Here is a 15,591-nt window from a genome sequence, read left to right as displayed (position 1 = left end):
TTATTCAATCCTACAGTACATACACTAACAGTAGGTTAAGTGGGATCAATGTTTCAGCCTCCTTAGAAAGCCTACGCCTACAAGAAGTTGCCAAGGTCAATAAAAGGGTGAATTTTTTAGTGCACAGCCAACCTTTCCAGCAACCTTTCCACCCCATGAGTTTAAGTGCCCAGCTCATTCCACATCACTACATTCAGTATTGTGAATATATTAAATGTGACAGCAACCCACAAGGACAAGGCCCCCACTTAAGAGATCTCTAGACTTTCTCCATGACTTGTTCCACGCAGGGCATCTCGCTAAGGGCAGAGCAGTCTGGACTCTGGACTGACGCAGAGGAAAAAGGGGTCACCGAGAGACGCTCCTCATTCTGAAGGATGTAATGCAAGTGAGACGGTATCAACACTACTCTAAATCACTTCTCAGTTCTGTCTGCTGGCTTCAAAATCCCAAAGACAGATACAGACAGACAAAATAGAACCCTTCAGCAAATACAGTTTGTCAAACACACATGTGAATTTTGGTGTGTCAGTCTCATAAGAACATCTTCCCATCACAAGTCTGGGTCTCATCCAAAGAGTAGTTTGGTTCACATTGATTTTCAAGCCGAACAACAACAAAAATGCCAGGCTATCAGATGATAACAGAGAGAACAAATTGGTGTCAGACTGATTTCCCACCCGCAGCACTGACTTGAATGTCATTCACAGTGACTGTTGCTGCTCCTTCAACTGCTTTACACTTCTTTTTGAGTGCTTTAAAGTGGATCAACCGCTATTTTATCTGAGAGAAGAGCATGTTTTTGCTTGTGCACGGACTAGACCACCTTAAACAGAGTAGCAACAAAAAAAACGCTAAAGATATTTTCCTATTCTTACAATAAAGTGGTGGAGGTTTGAACTTGGTCCCAGCTTGTGAACATCAGATAATCATGGAGGACTCAGTCCCTTCCCTACATCAGGACAAGCTGTTTGGCTACTCCTTGAGTAAGGTGGACTCCCTTCATGCTCCTGCTGAGGCACCCAGCTAGAAAATCAGAAGACGTTAAGATGATGTTAATTTTTTTTTTTTTTTTTTTTTTAACTGTGGTGGGCTTCCTCCCCCCCCCCCATTTTAAACAAAACTGGACTCTGGGTAAGGTTCAGATTAACATGAAACTGAGCATTCATTGATGTAGATGTTTTTGTTTACATGAAAACTCTAGTTCAGTAGCCAGAAAAACAATTTTTATCCTGGGAGCTAAATAGCATTTCACAACTGTGTAAATATTGTAATGCACAGCTTCTTCAGTGTGCCATTTTGTTGATATTTTAGGCTGCTAAGTCATTTTTATGCAGCATTATCATGAATTAAAATAAGCCTGTGTCACACAGACCGATAAATAAGCATGTTCGGATGACTCCATTGAATGTCATCTCTTCTGTATTTCCTTCCTTTTCACCTCTGGTCGGGGTGGTTATACTGGAAAAATAGTCTCGCATTTATATTACATTTTGAGTCACTACTGATGACAGTTTCTAATTCAGGTTCTTGCCTTAACCCTCTCAGATTACCCCACCCAGACAAATATCCCAAGCATTTCAAAACAGTGGAAGCTTTTCCCACAGGTTTTTGAACGCCATGCCTTAAGAAAGCAGCTCCAAACCAAAGCTGAGCTAGTTCTGGATGTCAGCAGGGGGCACTTCAAGTCCAGAGAAGCGTAAGAGAGCATTCAATTCCTCACCTCCTGGAGCTGTTACAACTTGCTACCCGAGTTTTTAGATCCCAAAGTTAGGAGCAGGTGAAACTGCCCATCAGAATGTGAAGCCTACGTGAACAATTCTCTCATTTTAAGTGGATGTAACTGTTTATGGCGTTTTCATGATGCAACAAAATTTTCCTTTTTATCAGGTCTTACATTAAATACAAGACCAGAATATTTGCCTGAATTCAGACACTGCAGAGCTCCACTTGACCATTTTTTTCAAATGCCAGTAGTAACCAAGAAAGCCTGACAGTGACTTGTTGCAAATTCTAAGCCAGTAAAAGATGCAGGAATGACCAGGATGCTGCAGATGACAAGCACACTTCTGATGCCCCAAACTACGTATATAATCACAGGGACTTTCCTAAACCTCATGACATGCCACTGAAAACCTTCAGTAATTTTAAAAAATCCTGCCCTGAGTCCTTCACAGATACAGCAGATAATACTGTTTTAGGAAGTAGATTTGACTTTTTGTTTTTTGATTTGAATTGCATGTTCCTTCAATTTCTGTAGGAACAAGATACCCTTATAAGGTTGTACTGTGGCACTTGTGTGAAACACTGAGTTTATACAAATCATTGTTTTAATCCATGATCACAGTAAACAATTTTAAAAGGGACTGCTAATGCAAAACTTCTCTGTATTATGGTTTTATCTGCACCAAGGCACATCGTTTACAGAGCAGGGACTGCTGGAAGCTCCTCTGGAACATCAGAGACTTCTGCTTATGTCCTTTTTAGGACACAACCTGCTTTTCTCTTGGCAGCTTCTGAGGAACTGGAAGGAAAGGTAAAATACTTGGGCCAGTACAGAATGGCAAAAATACCAACTGCCACCACCTACACACCAGAAATTATTTTGGTCCCCCAAATTTGGGTGCATGGGCTGTTCACAAGTAACTAACTGGCATTAAAACATGAAATCATGACTCCAGGCCAGCTGTTTTCACATGACAAAGATCTCTGTGCCTTTCATTTTTTCTTGGAGTGCCACCTGGACTCAGCTTCGTATGTACCACACTATGTATGAAATAATAAAAACAAGAAACATAGTTGAAGAAAGCTGAAAAACACACTTGGGCCCCTCTGCCTTTGTGCCGCTGCCAGGCAGAACCTGCCTAGAGGCGAGGGCAGATGGGGACTGCGACCTGAGAGCTTGCAGAAGTTTGGAACCAGACCTAGCTGTGTTGCATCTAATCCACATTTCTAACAGCTTGGGTTGTGCCAAATCCTCCTCTTATCCAGAAAGCCTTGCAAACCGGCCTGTAATCTTAAGTGCCAGTACAAAGTGCCTACTGCAAAAGGTGCTGCTCGCGCTCTGCCTCATCCCCTCTCTGCCCCACTGGCTGCCCTGTGCTACGGTCCTATGGCTGTCGCAAGGGCTCCCATGGAGGTTGGGAAACAGCTAAAATCGTGTCACCTTGTGTCTGAAGAGCTCGCCACACTTAATTTGCGCTGCAGGAAGGCAAGAGCAAACGGGCTTAATCATAAAAACACTGCAAAGGCGAGAGAGGAGAGGGAGGGGACACACAAGCTCTCTTGTCCCCTGCCCGGAGCCCGATGCTGGTGCCACTCTGCCATTGCCACCGAGCTGCTCCTCCCGATCCGGCAGGCAAGGCTTCGGTTTCCCTGCCCGTGTACGAGCCAACGCAGCTGAGCTGGCAGGCAGTGGAAAGGGAAAAGAGCTGGCTGCGTTTTCAGCTCTTCTGGAGCAAGAAGGAAGGAGGAGCTGAAAGCAGCAAAAAGCTATTGAAATGCCAACTGCTCTCAACATACATTCGGCAGCAGTGAGATCCTGAATACCAGTGACAGAGTGGATCAAACGGGAAGCTATTAAATCACCATTAAATTAAAGCACGATGAGATTAAGCAAGGAAGATTAATCAGGTAGAATTAAGTGGCTGAAATGCGGAGGGGTTTCTCTTTTGCTATTCTTATTTACCGCATTTCTCAAGAGTGGTGGGTTATTTTTTCTTTTCCTCTCGATACAGGGTTCAGGGTCTAGTGGTGACAAACTACTGAGCTGCACAGCTATGTTTAAACCGCTGGGGAGAGCACTTAGGGTAACATTAGATGGGCGAGTAGCAAAAAATGCACAAAAATACAGTAGATTCTTTCACTAAATGAAGTTGTAAGATGTGTAAGAAAAATTAACGTTTTGCTAGAGGTCCACAGAATGATACAGAGCGAGTTCAGAACCCTCTCCCGAAACTCTGATGGTTTAAATGCCTGCTTTCTTTTAGAGTTCTCCTCTCCACGTGGCCCAAACCCATGCTCCTAAATCACCTCGGAAGGCTCACCGGCAGGTATAATTAAAGCAGCAGCCATTTACCTGATGAGGATACACTGGTTGTCATGACGCTTCCAAAGGCAGCGGTAGCACTCGTTCGCCACAGCGAAGATATGAGGTGCAATCTCTCCCATGTGGTGCTTGCTGTATTGCTCCATGGCAGTGCAGTCGTACAGTCCCGGGATGCTCTTGTAAGGGTTCACAGAGGCAACTATTGAACCAATGTAGGTCTGCAAGCAAACAGCCCCCCCAGAGTTGTTATTACACACGGGGTGGAACAGATTAACACTCTTCCCAAATGAAAGACAACAAATAAATGTTTGCAAAAGCCCCTAGCAATCCTTTGGATAAAGGTGGCTAGTATTTTTCCCTGCTTTCTTCCTTTCAACAAAAGCAACAGAAGGGCAAAAGTTGTTTCCACCTCTGTCATGTTTTCATGCTTACCTCACCTACAGCACAGAGCTTCTCAGCTGTAGGAATCCCTGCCTTAACACCGCTTACAGCTGCACAGTAATGCCTACGAGCTCTGGCCCTCAGCTGCTTCTCACACATTCTTAGGGACTCACTGAACTTAGTAAAAAAACCTGACAGTGCCCCAAGTATTGGTGCAAAAGTCTGTATTTCCATGTAGAGTATCCAAGTCCTTCTCTGCTACTCGTTTTTAAAACAGAAGTATCAAACATTATGGTAGACACTAGCACCATTATATGGTAGCAGGCCTTAAGAAAAGCACATGAACTGGCAGATGCTCCCAAAACACTGGGTTTCCGCAACTTTATTACTATTTTGATGTACAACAGCAGCTGACAAGGCATTAATTTCGATCCCATTGCAATTAGAGAGCACATCAGTTAAAACCACCCAGGTAGCAGCTTATGCCCATTCCCATTGCCTTAACTCATCGGGCTGTGGTAACATGATCATTCGCAACAGTCTATTCACAATGCTGTTCATTTTCTCAGTCACCCTCTATCCACTTCAATAGATTTTTCAAATAAAATCAAATTAAGTGAGGCAGGAGATAACATTAAGCATGTTATCTCCAGAATCTCCAGTACATTTCTGGGGCAAGTGATATCAATTGATACATCGTGTGATGCGCGCAGTGTTACCGCTGTGATACTAATTTCATTTTGTTGAGCGCTCTTTCTGCAGTTACAGGCAGGAAGCTGACACCTGGCTTCAACAGCACTGCTGCGGGCTTGCAAAGAGCCAGGCTGCGAAGCCTCCAGCCCTGTAACACGGTCCCCATGTACAGACAGATGCTTCACCAGCAGTCAACCCTCTCGTTGCCGACAGGAACCAGCTGTGAAGTCGGCAGCAGGACTGGAGCTCTCTTCACCTCCGCAGCACCCTACCCAGCAAGGGCTGGATAAGGCAAGCAGCATCTTGCACCCAACAGAAACGCAGCCCCACGCGCTCCTCCTGCAGCCGCCCTCTTCTCCAGCAAGCCACCGCGGGGGCACTCACTGAGACCCAGGGACCATCAGCTCCCCCACGTTCTCCTTTCCTCTCTGCCAGTCTCTTCCACACATTCCACATCTACCTGCCTTCCCTCCTCCTTAATTAACATGAGATTATCACTGTGTATCAGCTCTCCTTTCTCACCGTTACCCTGCTGTTACATTCCCCATTACCCACCTGTTCGTCATCAGGCCCAACACAAGTAGCTGCTCTGAGCTTTTGCTAAGGGCACTACAGCAGTGTCCTTGAAATTAAGACAATTTTATTAGCTGCGAGGGGAATATTCCTCCTCACTGTAACTCAAGTACCTTTTACAGAGCTGTGAACTTCCAATCTGTGTGTTTTATGCAAACCCCCATGCTGTGCAATAGCTCAGAAGGTTTCATCTAGAGGAAAGATACCATTTCAACACAAGATCGTATCACAGGGCAATTACGGCACTGAGACAACAGCTGAATTTCCTGGGATCATCTCCTCTTGGGTTCTTAAATAACTAACCAGGAAGTCTCTGAGAACAAACTTCCTCAGTTTAATACATATTTCCGCACAGCTTGTACGGGCAAAATTTTAAAATGTTGGGTATTTTTTAAATTACGTGAATACAGTGCAAGCATGACCAATAAAACAGACTGCTACAGATCCTCCTCTTTACCTTATTAAAGTCTGACTAAAGTCTTACTAAAATGTAAGAAGAGCAACTTGAGGCACACCATCACAACAGATGCCACGGCAAAGAAGCAAATTAAAAAATCCCCACGAAACATGATACCATCTAACTTTATAACCATAAGCATCCGCTCCATAGCTTCTGCACAATCAAGTACCTGATAGAACAACATCACCATGCTCCCTGATCTTCGTGTGATAAAGTACTGGCAAAACTGCAGCACCACTGGCTACAGGAGAAGCAAGAGAAGTGGCACTATTTCAGACGGTAAATCTCCTAAGAGGCGACAGCAGCCCACTTCTGCACAGACTCGCTTAACATGAGGCAGTCTTTCACATGGCTTAAGCATAACTTTTTAAAAATGATGTAAACACTTCCAGAACATTAGTCATTACTGCGACCAAGAAAAGGTTTTTATTAAATAAAGTCAGCTGGCTTCATTGCCTCATAATTCATGCAAGGTATCACAGAGAAAAAAGTAGTGTATTATGGCAATAAGAGAAACCTGGTGAATATCAGGAACGATACTGGCGAAAACAATTCCTAAGTCACCTCATGGAGTAACGCTTAGGATGTGTCGCTATTGTAAAAATTCCTTTTCTCTCTTTTTCTTTCAGCAAAAACGTGAAGAACCACAACCTCTACTGAAATAGCTCCGATTCTGGGGTTCCAGTCTTCTGGTGCTTTGAGTACGTATTACCTCTTTGCAGAACAAGTTGAATGCGTGCACAAATTGCCACCAAATTATTATGATACAAGACAGAACAAATTCAGGCCCTGAAAAAACAACCTCCTCACCCCAAGGCAAGATCACGAAATAGCCATCTCCTTCACAGACACAGTGAATCGGATTTATCACCTACCAAGTGTCATAATCCAACCCGGGAGCAGCCACAACTAGGTATCTGCACGGACTAACTGGGATTTAGCTGGCCCAAGTGAAAGTTCCACCTTGACCCAAGGTAGTTCAGTAAGGTATTGATGAGCTGAAGCAGCACTGTTATTAAAAACTATTCCCATTATTTAAAAGTTCCCATTAAAAGACAAATCTTCCCAAAGTCTTTGTAAACCTCCCCTGGGATACTCAACAGCAGCACGATCTGCTGCAAGAATCATCTCCTACATCACTCCCAGGCTTACTATTGTTCCCTTCCAGTAAGCACCACATGCTCTTACTAGTAGCAATACTTTATAAACAGTAGGTCCTACTCCCGCTAGCGTCTACCCTGGCACCTCTAAGAGCCACAAAGTCAGGGACTTGAGGCGCAGCACAACCTGCACCCACGTGCAGAAGAGCCCCACTTCACCACGTCCCTGTTCGCAGGGCTCTGCTTTTCCTCCCCCTGGGGACCCCGAGCAGCCACCCAACGCAAGCCCTTTCTTGGAGGGCAGGCTTCCCGCTGTTGCAAGTGCAAGCGCCTTAGCAGCAAGTTAAACCGGTGTAAAGATACAGAAAAAAAAAATGCAGGGCTGTTCAGCGGATGGGTATTGTCTCCTGAATACTATTTCTGCACCAGGCATCTTCATATGGCCATTTAAAGCAGTTAACAGTCAGAAGGAGGATCTCTAAATTACTTTATTATGCTAACATCAGAAGGCAGCCATTTGGATGAAATTTCAGAAAAGGTGTTTTCACATGAGAATGTCACTTCCACTTTGCCTAAAAGAGAGTGAATTTAATTTTCTCTTTGTTCTTTGCAGCTTCTAATCTGATTCTCGCAGTCAATAATTACTTATTTTAATGAAAGCACTCCAAAGCAGTTATGAATAGGAAAAATGCTCACGCATCTGCCAGAGCACTAGCAAGCGGACAGGACTTCTAAAGATTTCCAGCTGAAATAATTTGAGGGGTTATTTCAGAGAAATACTGGGTAGAGCTCCTATCACAAGCCTGACGTCTTAAATCCGTGGCAATGAACAGGACAGTTTACTTTTCTCTGTTATACGACCAACTCAACACTTCAGACAGAACCACACAGGAACTCTTGAATTACTTTGTTACAGACCAAACCAGCAACAACTTGTTATCAGATCACCGCTAATGTATTTATTTAAAACCAAGAATAAATGAAAGTTGAGTTATTCAGCCTCAAACCCAATGCAGCGCTTTGCTTACCATATTAAAAGGTTGGGCTCCTTTTCCACTTTCAAATTTTTACTGAAATTTTACATTGGTAATGCATCTCCCAAAACACTTTTAGTAACAAACCACAGACACTCCTGCTCCCTCCCTTTTAGCACAAAAAGAGGAAATAAGGTTGTTTGCTGATCCTCTAAGAGGACTTTCAAAATTAGAAGTTCAAGCCCTGCCTTCTCAGCTAGACATTCAGTAAGGTAATGGCATCACAAGAGTCAAAATGAAAGATGTACTTGAGAAAGGAAGAGATTTTTCATCAGTTCTCTGAATGCCTTTTTTGTTTTGCTTGTTGCCTTCTGATAGCAATCAGCTTTGAACCTGTGTCTTGAAGTTGCCCCAGACTTCTTCAAACACTCAAAAACAATTAGTTCTTTAACACAGTTCAAGAGCTCACAAAGATTTCTGATATCCACAGAAATACTCTAGAAAAATCTTGCAATGGTCAGCACAGTCCTCTCTAACATGAGAGGTTTATTTTTTTTTTAAGGTACCACAATCAGTTTACTTTAGTTTGATACCAAATTTAAATGATGTAAAAAGCTTTATTGGTTAAAATACACTTTTTCAAGTTAGATTAAAATTACAAGAAACAAGTTTGTAGTAGATGAACTAAATACAGTTTGAAATGCCTTTCTTTCCCACATAGAAAAGGCTTTCAGACTAAAAGAGGGAGAAGTAGAGTAAGAAATCTGCCGTTCAAAATTTTTTTCAGGTTCTCTACACAGAAAAAGCAATGAAAAAGGAAATGGCCCAAATGCAAAATCATTTCATTAATCCTATAAACCAAACATACTAAATATATCAGGACCACCTTGCTCTCCATCTTCTTCCCTTCACAGATGCTTTTTTGGGTATATCCATTCAGGTTTGCTCCATATCCAGCAACCACCCACCTTCCACTTCTTGCCTTTTATGTCAAGACTTCTGCACCTCCACAACAACTTTTCTACTTCTGAGGATTCTTCACGATTTCTGTGTTTTACCCAAGCTTGCTCTTCCAATGTAATGTCATCAATTTTATCCTACATTGTTTTTCTCATGATCTCCTTTCACCCTCTACACCAAGGTACCCATCAGTACTTCCCAGACTTCTGGCATCTGAGACAACCCATTCCTCCTCCTTTCTTAAATAAATAAATAAATAGGGGACAAAAAGCAGGGTGGGGGGCAAGGACTTCTTTCAGGCTTTGTATATCTCATACTATGGGGTGGGGGAGAGAAGGCAGGAGCAGGCTGGGAGACTCTGTTAAAGGGCATTATGTGCTGCTCCTAAACTAAGTCTTTGATCAACAGTAACAACAGAAACTAAAACTGCTTGCACTATTAAAACAGGCACAAGGAGACTGCATTCCTCAATTTCTATCATTGTGTTTCTTCAATGACACCAAAAGTCAATATATTCTTCACAACCTGGTACTAGAAATGTTGGAACTGATCAAATACAGAAATAAGATGTTTTGCTACAGATACATATATTAACATTGAGAAATAGCACTTTGTCCAACTCTCTTAAGAGGGTTTTCAACACTTCCTGCTTTGTGACAAGAAAAATCTATCTCATTAAAGAAACAAAAGCATGTTTACAGATACCTCAAAAATTATGTTTCTGAGTTGTTTCTGAGCAACCCCTGACTTTCCTGGAGTCACTTAAGGAACTGATTCTATGTCTGAAAAGTAAGGGTAATTTTTTTTAAAAAGGGTTATTAGTATCAACCTGACAATTTATTCAACAAGTAGTATTTTCTGGGCTTACCCTTAATATATGGGAAACTTTAAATAAAACTGCAGTGCAACTGGCTGACTAGAAAGCTACTTATATGTCACTTTTAGACAACATATGGAAAAAGATTTTTATCACTGTTCCACACAACTTGTGCATCTCTCCTACCTTTACATCATCACGGCCACAGTAACATTACCGAATTACAATACCAGTGCTTTCACAGAACATGCAGAGGCAGACAACATTTGAAAGACCACAAAATAGCCACCAAACTTTGTTATGGTTTCCACACCAAATTTCAAGGTGTCAGGATGCAAAACCTGGGAACAGAAGAGTTTGCTCCACACTGCAGATACAGCCTCTGTCATTCCCAGTTCTCTCAGGTAAAGGGATTGTCGGAAATCATGACTGAGTTTATTCTGAGGAAAAGATGATTAGGTCAACCACCACATACACGTCAGCATAAAAAGGAGAAAGATGGCTGGGCCATATTTTGGCGTGCTTTTCGGGGGAGGCAGCAGAAGGGGCAAGGGTATGCCGTAAACAGGATGATAATTAACGCCCTTGTTCTTGGTAGGACCTTGATTTATTCTCGCTGTGGTAAGTATACCCCATCTTTCAGCTAGTCCCATGCTAATTTCAGTGGGACAGAATCCAGTTGTGCCTCTAAATTACAAACTAAAATGTCTGAAGCCAAGCTCCTTCCTTAAAAACCATAATCAAAGTGAAGCACTAAACTACAAGTTTAGATGTTTTCAACTAATCAAGCTGTTTCTAAGATGGAAATGTCATACTCTGTAATCATCCTTACATGCTTGGGCTTCTGCAACCCTCACCATGTTTGGTGACTCATGGTGGGTTTCCAACCACTCAAATTTACATCAGCTTTGCTTTTCTTTATCTCTGTGTTCCTTGTCAATGAGCACAACATTACGACCCCTAAATTGTCCTTTTTGCTCCTCAAGGTCAATTGTAGAATTGATTGCAAAATGAGCTGTTTCTAAACACACAGGCCACACTACAAATGCAAGAGTTAGCATCTACACGAGAAGACGTTTAGAAGGGGACCAGAACACAACAGAGAATGTCGCTAAGAAAATCAAGTGCCAACAGGCAGCAACCTACATCCAAGACCCACCTGCTAAATGTTCTGCTTGTCATTGTTTTTGAAAAGCATCTTCTCAGGCACGGTCACACTGCTTTAGCTGTGCTTCCCATGCACTTCAGTCCATGATGCAAGCTGCAGCAGTCTCTTCTACCAGCTACCTCCCTGGTGGCCTTTTCCCTTCCCGTGCTGAGCACAGATCGGATCCAAGGCATAACAGAACAAGACATTTCCAAAGCCAGGCTTTATGCTTGTTTTCACTGGCGCAGTTCACAAGAAGATTTTGGAATAATTCTGGATTTTTTTTTAAATACGCGATTTCAGATGATCAGCGGCAACTGTTGGGCAACAGCACACCCTGTTACGTGCATCCTTGTCTCTCATGTTGACCCTTCAACCCAACTAATGTGACCTTAAGCTTCCATTGGTACAAGAGTATTAAGCAACACTGTCCTGTTCCCAAGCCCCTCCAAGGGCAAAGGTTATGCTACTATGCTGTTTATGCAAAGGTCATGAAAAAAAGTGGTACTCTGCAGCCCAGCTACCTTCTAAACTAAGCAAATCCTTCCACTCCCTACAGCTTCAACCTTGCACATTCACAGCATCCTTGTTCTACGCAGCTAACTGAAGCTGCCTAGATCTGTTTATTTCTTAAGTGTTAAAAACTGCATTTTGGTCACCTTAGCTGCCAACATAAATACCCAAAACAGTGCACAGAGGCAGTCACATCTTTCAGCTTAACTCCAGAGAAGGCTCAGAGATGGTGAAGAACCTGCGCAAAACTACGAGCTCTCCACAGGTTAAGAGATACACTCATAGCTTAGTCTCATTTTCCCATTAATTTTCTCCTACTGAACAGACTGTTCCATGTGGATGGGATACTCACGGAAACTCTACAAGCGTTATCCAGAATCTGCACCCAAAAAAATCCAGTTGGGAAATATAAAGAAAAGCTGATAATAGAGCATGTTACAGCCAAAGGTAAAAACCAAACAACAGGCAATAAAATTGATGTCAGATAGACATCTTTCCTTATTTAAGAACTTCACAGGTTTCTGGCAGGTTTTCTCCTGTATAAAAAGGGCTTAGTGTCCTTGTTTTTATTGCATTTTTTTTGCTGACTAATACAATACAATCTCTACCATGTAGCGCTCCTATCTACTGGATGTCAGGATAATGATCTTTTGTGCATAGACTGTTTATATGAACAGTTATGGAAGAGTATTCTCTTCACCATTGCCAAGTCAAGACAGGAGGTGACCTCCTGAACAAAAAAACACGATCAATCAGAAAGAGACATTGATTTTTGTCATTTTCAGGGGCTGCAATACAGCATGTGAATGTAGGTTTGCACATCAGACTGTAGCAATCTGTGTGCACAAGTGCACAGCTTAACTCTAACCAGGCGATCTCTAGCTCAAATCAGAAAAGGTCCCACAAAGAGCAGAGACCTCATGGCTCATCACTTCATTTCAAATGGCCTGTGGCCACACACTAGTTCTTCTTCCTGCTTTGTTATTGCACAAAGCTCAAATGAGTCTTTCAAAGCTGTCTGAAGGTCTAATTCACCCTCCAGCAAGGAAAAGAAAAAAATGGTCTTCTTCCTTCCTATAGATTCATCTTGGGAAGATTAAGGGGCTTTTCAGAGAAAACACATACAAATGAAAACAAAAATGCTGGTACATGATATAACAAAAAGCAGTGTCTCTGGAACACTGGAGAAATATTTTTAATGGAAAGCTTTGGAGATCTGTTTCATTCTGCCTGCAAGTATTTTACATACTGATATCCAGATTTTCATAACCTCCATGATCCTCTAATGTCTTAAGACCTCTTCTATAGAAAGGGCTTTTTTAGGAGGAGAGCAGGAAGAGCAGGCATTACACTTTAACAGAGCATGAAAACAGAAATCAAAAGCCAGAAGAACTGAAATCTAAGCCTATGCCAGGTAGTTTGTTGGATGGCACTGAACTGCTGCCAAATAGCCGTGGGTCTAGAAATCAGCACTAATATGGCAAACTGTACTAGCAGTCAAAAATCTGCTAAATGGAACTTTTGGACTCCATTTGCTTTTAAAAGGAAAGACTGACAGACATCAAAAGAAAATAGCTGAAACTGCTTGCGAGAAATGGACTACATCTTTTATTTGAAAAGTAACAGTCTGGCTATGAATCAATAGTCCATTTATGCAGGTAGACAATAGCTATAAAAGTAATTTAATTCATTCTCAACTTAAATGGGTTGTCTGTGGCCTTTCTAGTACTAAACTGCTGGAATATGTGAATAAGGCAGTTGGACAGCATAGCACAAGCAGTAAATTTTGTGCAGCTGGCTTTATAGTCAAAGCCTAACTCACGTAAAGAAAACACGTGCTGGTGACAGACAAGCGACTTAAGTTCTGGAGTCCAAATTCCTGCCCTGCTTTCAATGCCTTTGCAGGACTGGGAGCAACAGACCTTACAGAAAGGAGCCAAAGCTTACCTGCAAGTGAAGAAAAGGCGCATGCAGAAGCATTCAGCACCATTTGCAAAAGCTCTGACTGAACGGCACTAAGGTGAATGACTCAAAAATTTTCCTTTTGATTCTGCGTGTTGGTCTACTTTCTGTTCTCAGCTCACAGAGTTAGCAGTGACATTCAATAAAGGTGTGGAGAAAACACCACAAAACTAGCCTTCAAATCTGGGAAGACATTAGCAATACATACCATCGCCAATGACAAAACCTGCACAAGATGACAGATTTCTACTTTGCAGTATTCAATATGAAGTTATCATTAAGTAGGGCCCACGTATCATTCAAAACTTATGGAAGTTAACAGGAATTGACCTTGTTGACCCTGCATGTATTATTCATTCTCCTACCAACCAACTAAATGAGAAGGAACACAGTGATACAGAGCAGACAGAAAGAGCAAGGTTTTTTGATGTTTTATTAAAACTTTGACCTCCTCCACCTCCTCATCTGTTTCACTGAAACAGCCCACTGATGATAGAGGGCAAGATCCCTACTGCAGCATATACACACAGCAGGTTACCAACGAGTACCTAATGTGCTGCAAACCATAATACAAATTTATGTGTTTGAGTAGCCATTGCATACATGTAGCCACTGCATACGTTGCAAAGTGTTTGTGTAGCCACTGCATACGTGATAGTGTACTCAACTACACAGACCTTTCTGAGCAGCTCCCTTTTTAATGATGTCATCTTGATCACAACACCTCAGGCCAAAATATTTGCTAAGATCTGAAAATATGCACCTTTAAAATCCCCAATATATTCAGTTGTGAGGACAAAGTCCAGGCAGATATTCTTTATTGTTGTTGTTGTTACTATTATTAGCAGTCCCACAAGTTGTGCAGTATGGAGGAATTCAGAAGCAAAGTCGGTTAACCAACCGATGGCGTTTGTTTACTTCTCATATCATTACAGCTATGTTCTTCCTCTAACGTATTAAAAAAAGAAAAACAAATAAAAAATAATGATAATTGGTCTTTGGCAGACAATTGTTGATCTATATAACTGACCATCCTTTAGAATTAGCAATCACCAGAAATAAATTCCACTAGATTTCCAATTAAAAGCCTGCTGTGTTTATATAGATCTTTGTCTGCTGCTCTCTAGTAACAGATGTGAAATGGAAGCTGTAATTAATGTTTGGAGACAGGAACTCACTTTGAACTACATTTTGAAAACATTATCTGATGTGTGTAAGCATAACATGCCAATTATGGAGGTAAGCAGCTATGTATAGACATTTGTCATGCATTCTTAGCAATGACATTCTCTTCTCTCCACACCTCCACTGAAGGAGCTGGTGGAGAGAATTTTCCACATCTCCCCAGTAGCATAGGAAGGCATGAAAACCACTGTGATTCATCAGCACACTTTTAAAATTTCTTTACTGTAAAAGCAGGGCAATTAAATAAACAGCAGTGTCCTCAGTGACCATAGAGCAGATCCTGCAAACCAGTTATTTGGGACTGCTCTAGAGCATTGGATGCCTGTGGAGGGGAACTGTGCAACCACAGCTGTGTTGCAGACAAGACCAGGATAAACATAGTTCTAGGAGCTGGAGTAATAACTAGGGACTTGGTCTAAATGTACATGTACAATATTTATATACATTTTATGGTACTAATTAACGACACAATTTGTGTGTACCTTTGTTTGGTTTTTTTAAAGTCAATGGCCCACACTTACTTATGCCACAGAGCATGACAGGCCAAAGACCAAGGCTGTTGAGCTGTCCAAGATGGTGTATGGGTCCTTGACACACATTCTTTTTAGGTTCAGTTTCTGCAGGGAGCGCATCCAAGTTTTTCCATTTAAGAAATCAGTCATGACAGTTTTTGTCTTTGTAAGTAACCATTTGGGGCCTATTGTCTTCTACTGATCTTTCTTTTTCTCTCTGCCTCCACCTACAACTTTGTCCATGGTAGAGGACGTCTGAACACGAG

The 15,591-nt window shown here is 42.0% G+C and overlaps 1 protein-coding gene across 1 annotated transcript in view; it reads right to left on the bottom strand.

Annotated features, from left to right (window-relative positions):
* The window catches only part of MYO10 (myosin X), a 169,469-nt gene that overhangs the window by 75,008 nt on the left and 78,870 nt on the right, over positions 1–15,591 (bottom strand). The window contains exon 4 of the mRNA XM_052781271.1: positions 4,079–4,266. Within this exon, the coding sequence (XP_052637231.1) occupies positions 4,079–4,266 (188 nt within the window). The remainder of the gene's footprint in view (positions 1–4,078; positions 4,267–15,591) is intronic.

This window comes from Harpia harpyja, chromosome 1 (assembly GCF_026419915.1).
Source record: "Harpia harpyja isolate bHarHar1 chromosome 1, bHarHar1 primary haplotype, whole genome shotgun sequence".
Classification (NCBI taxonomy): domain Eukaryota; kingdom Metazoa; phylum Chordata; class Aves; order Accipitriformes; family Accipitridae; genus Harpia; species Harpia harpyja.
This window is presented reverse-complemented; position numbering and strand designations above follow the sequence as displayed.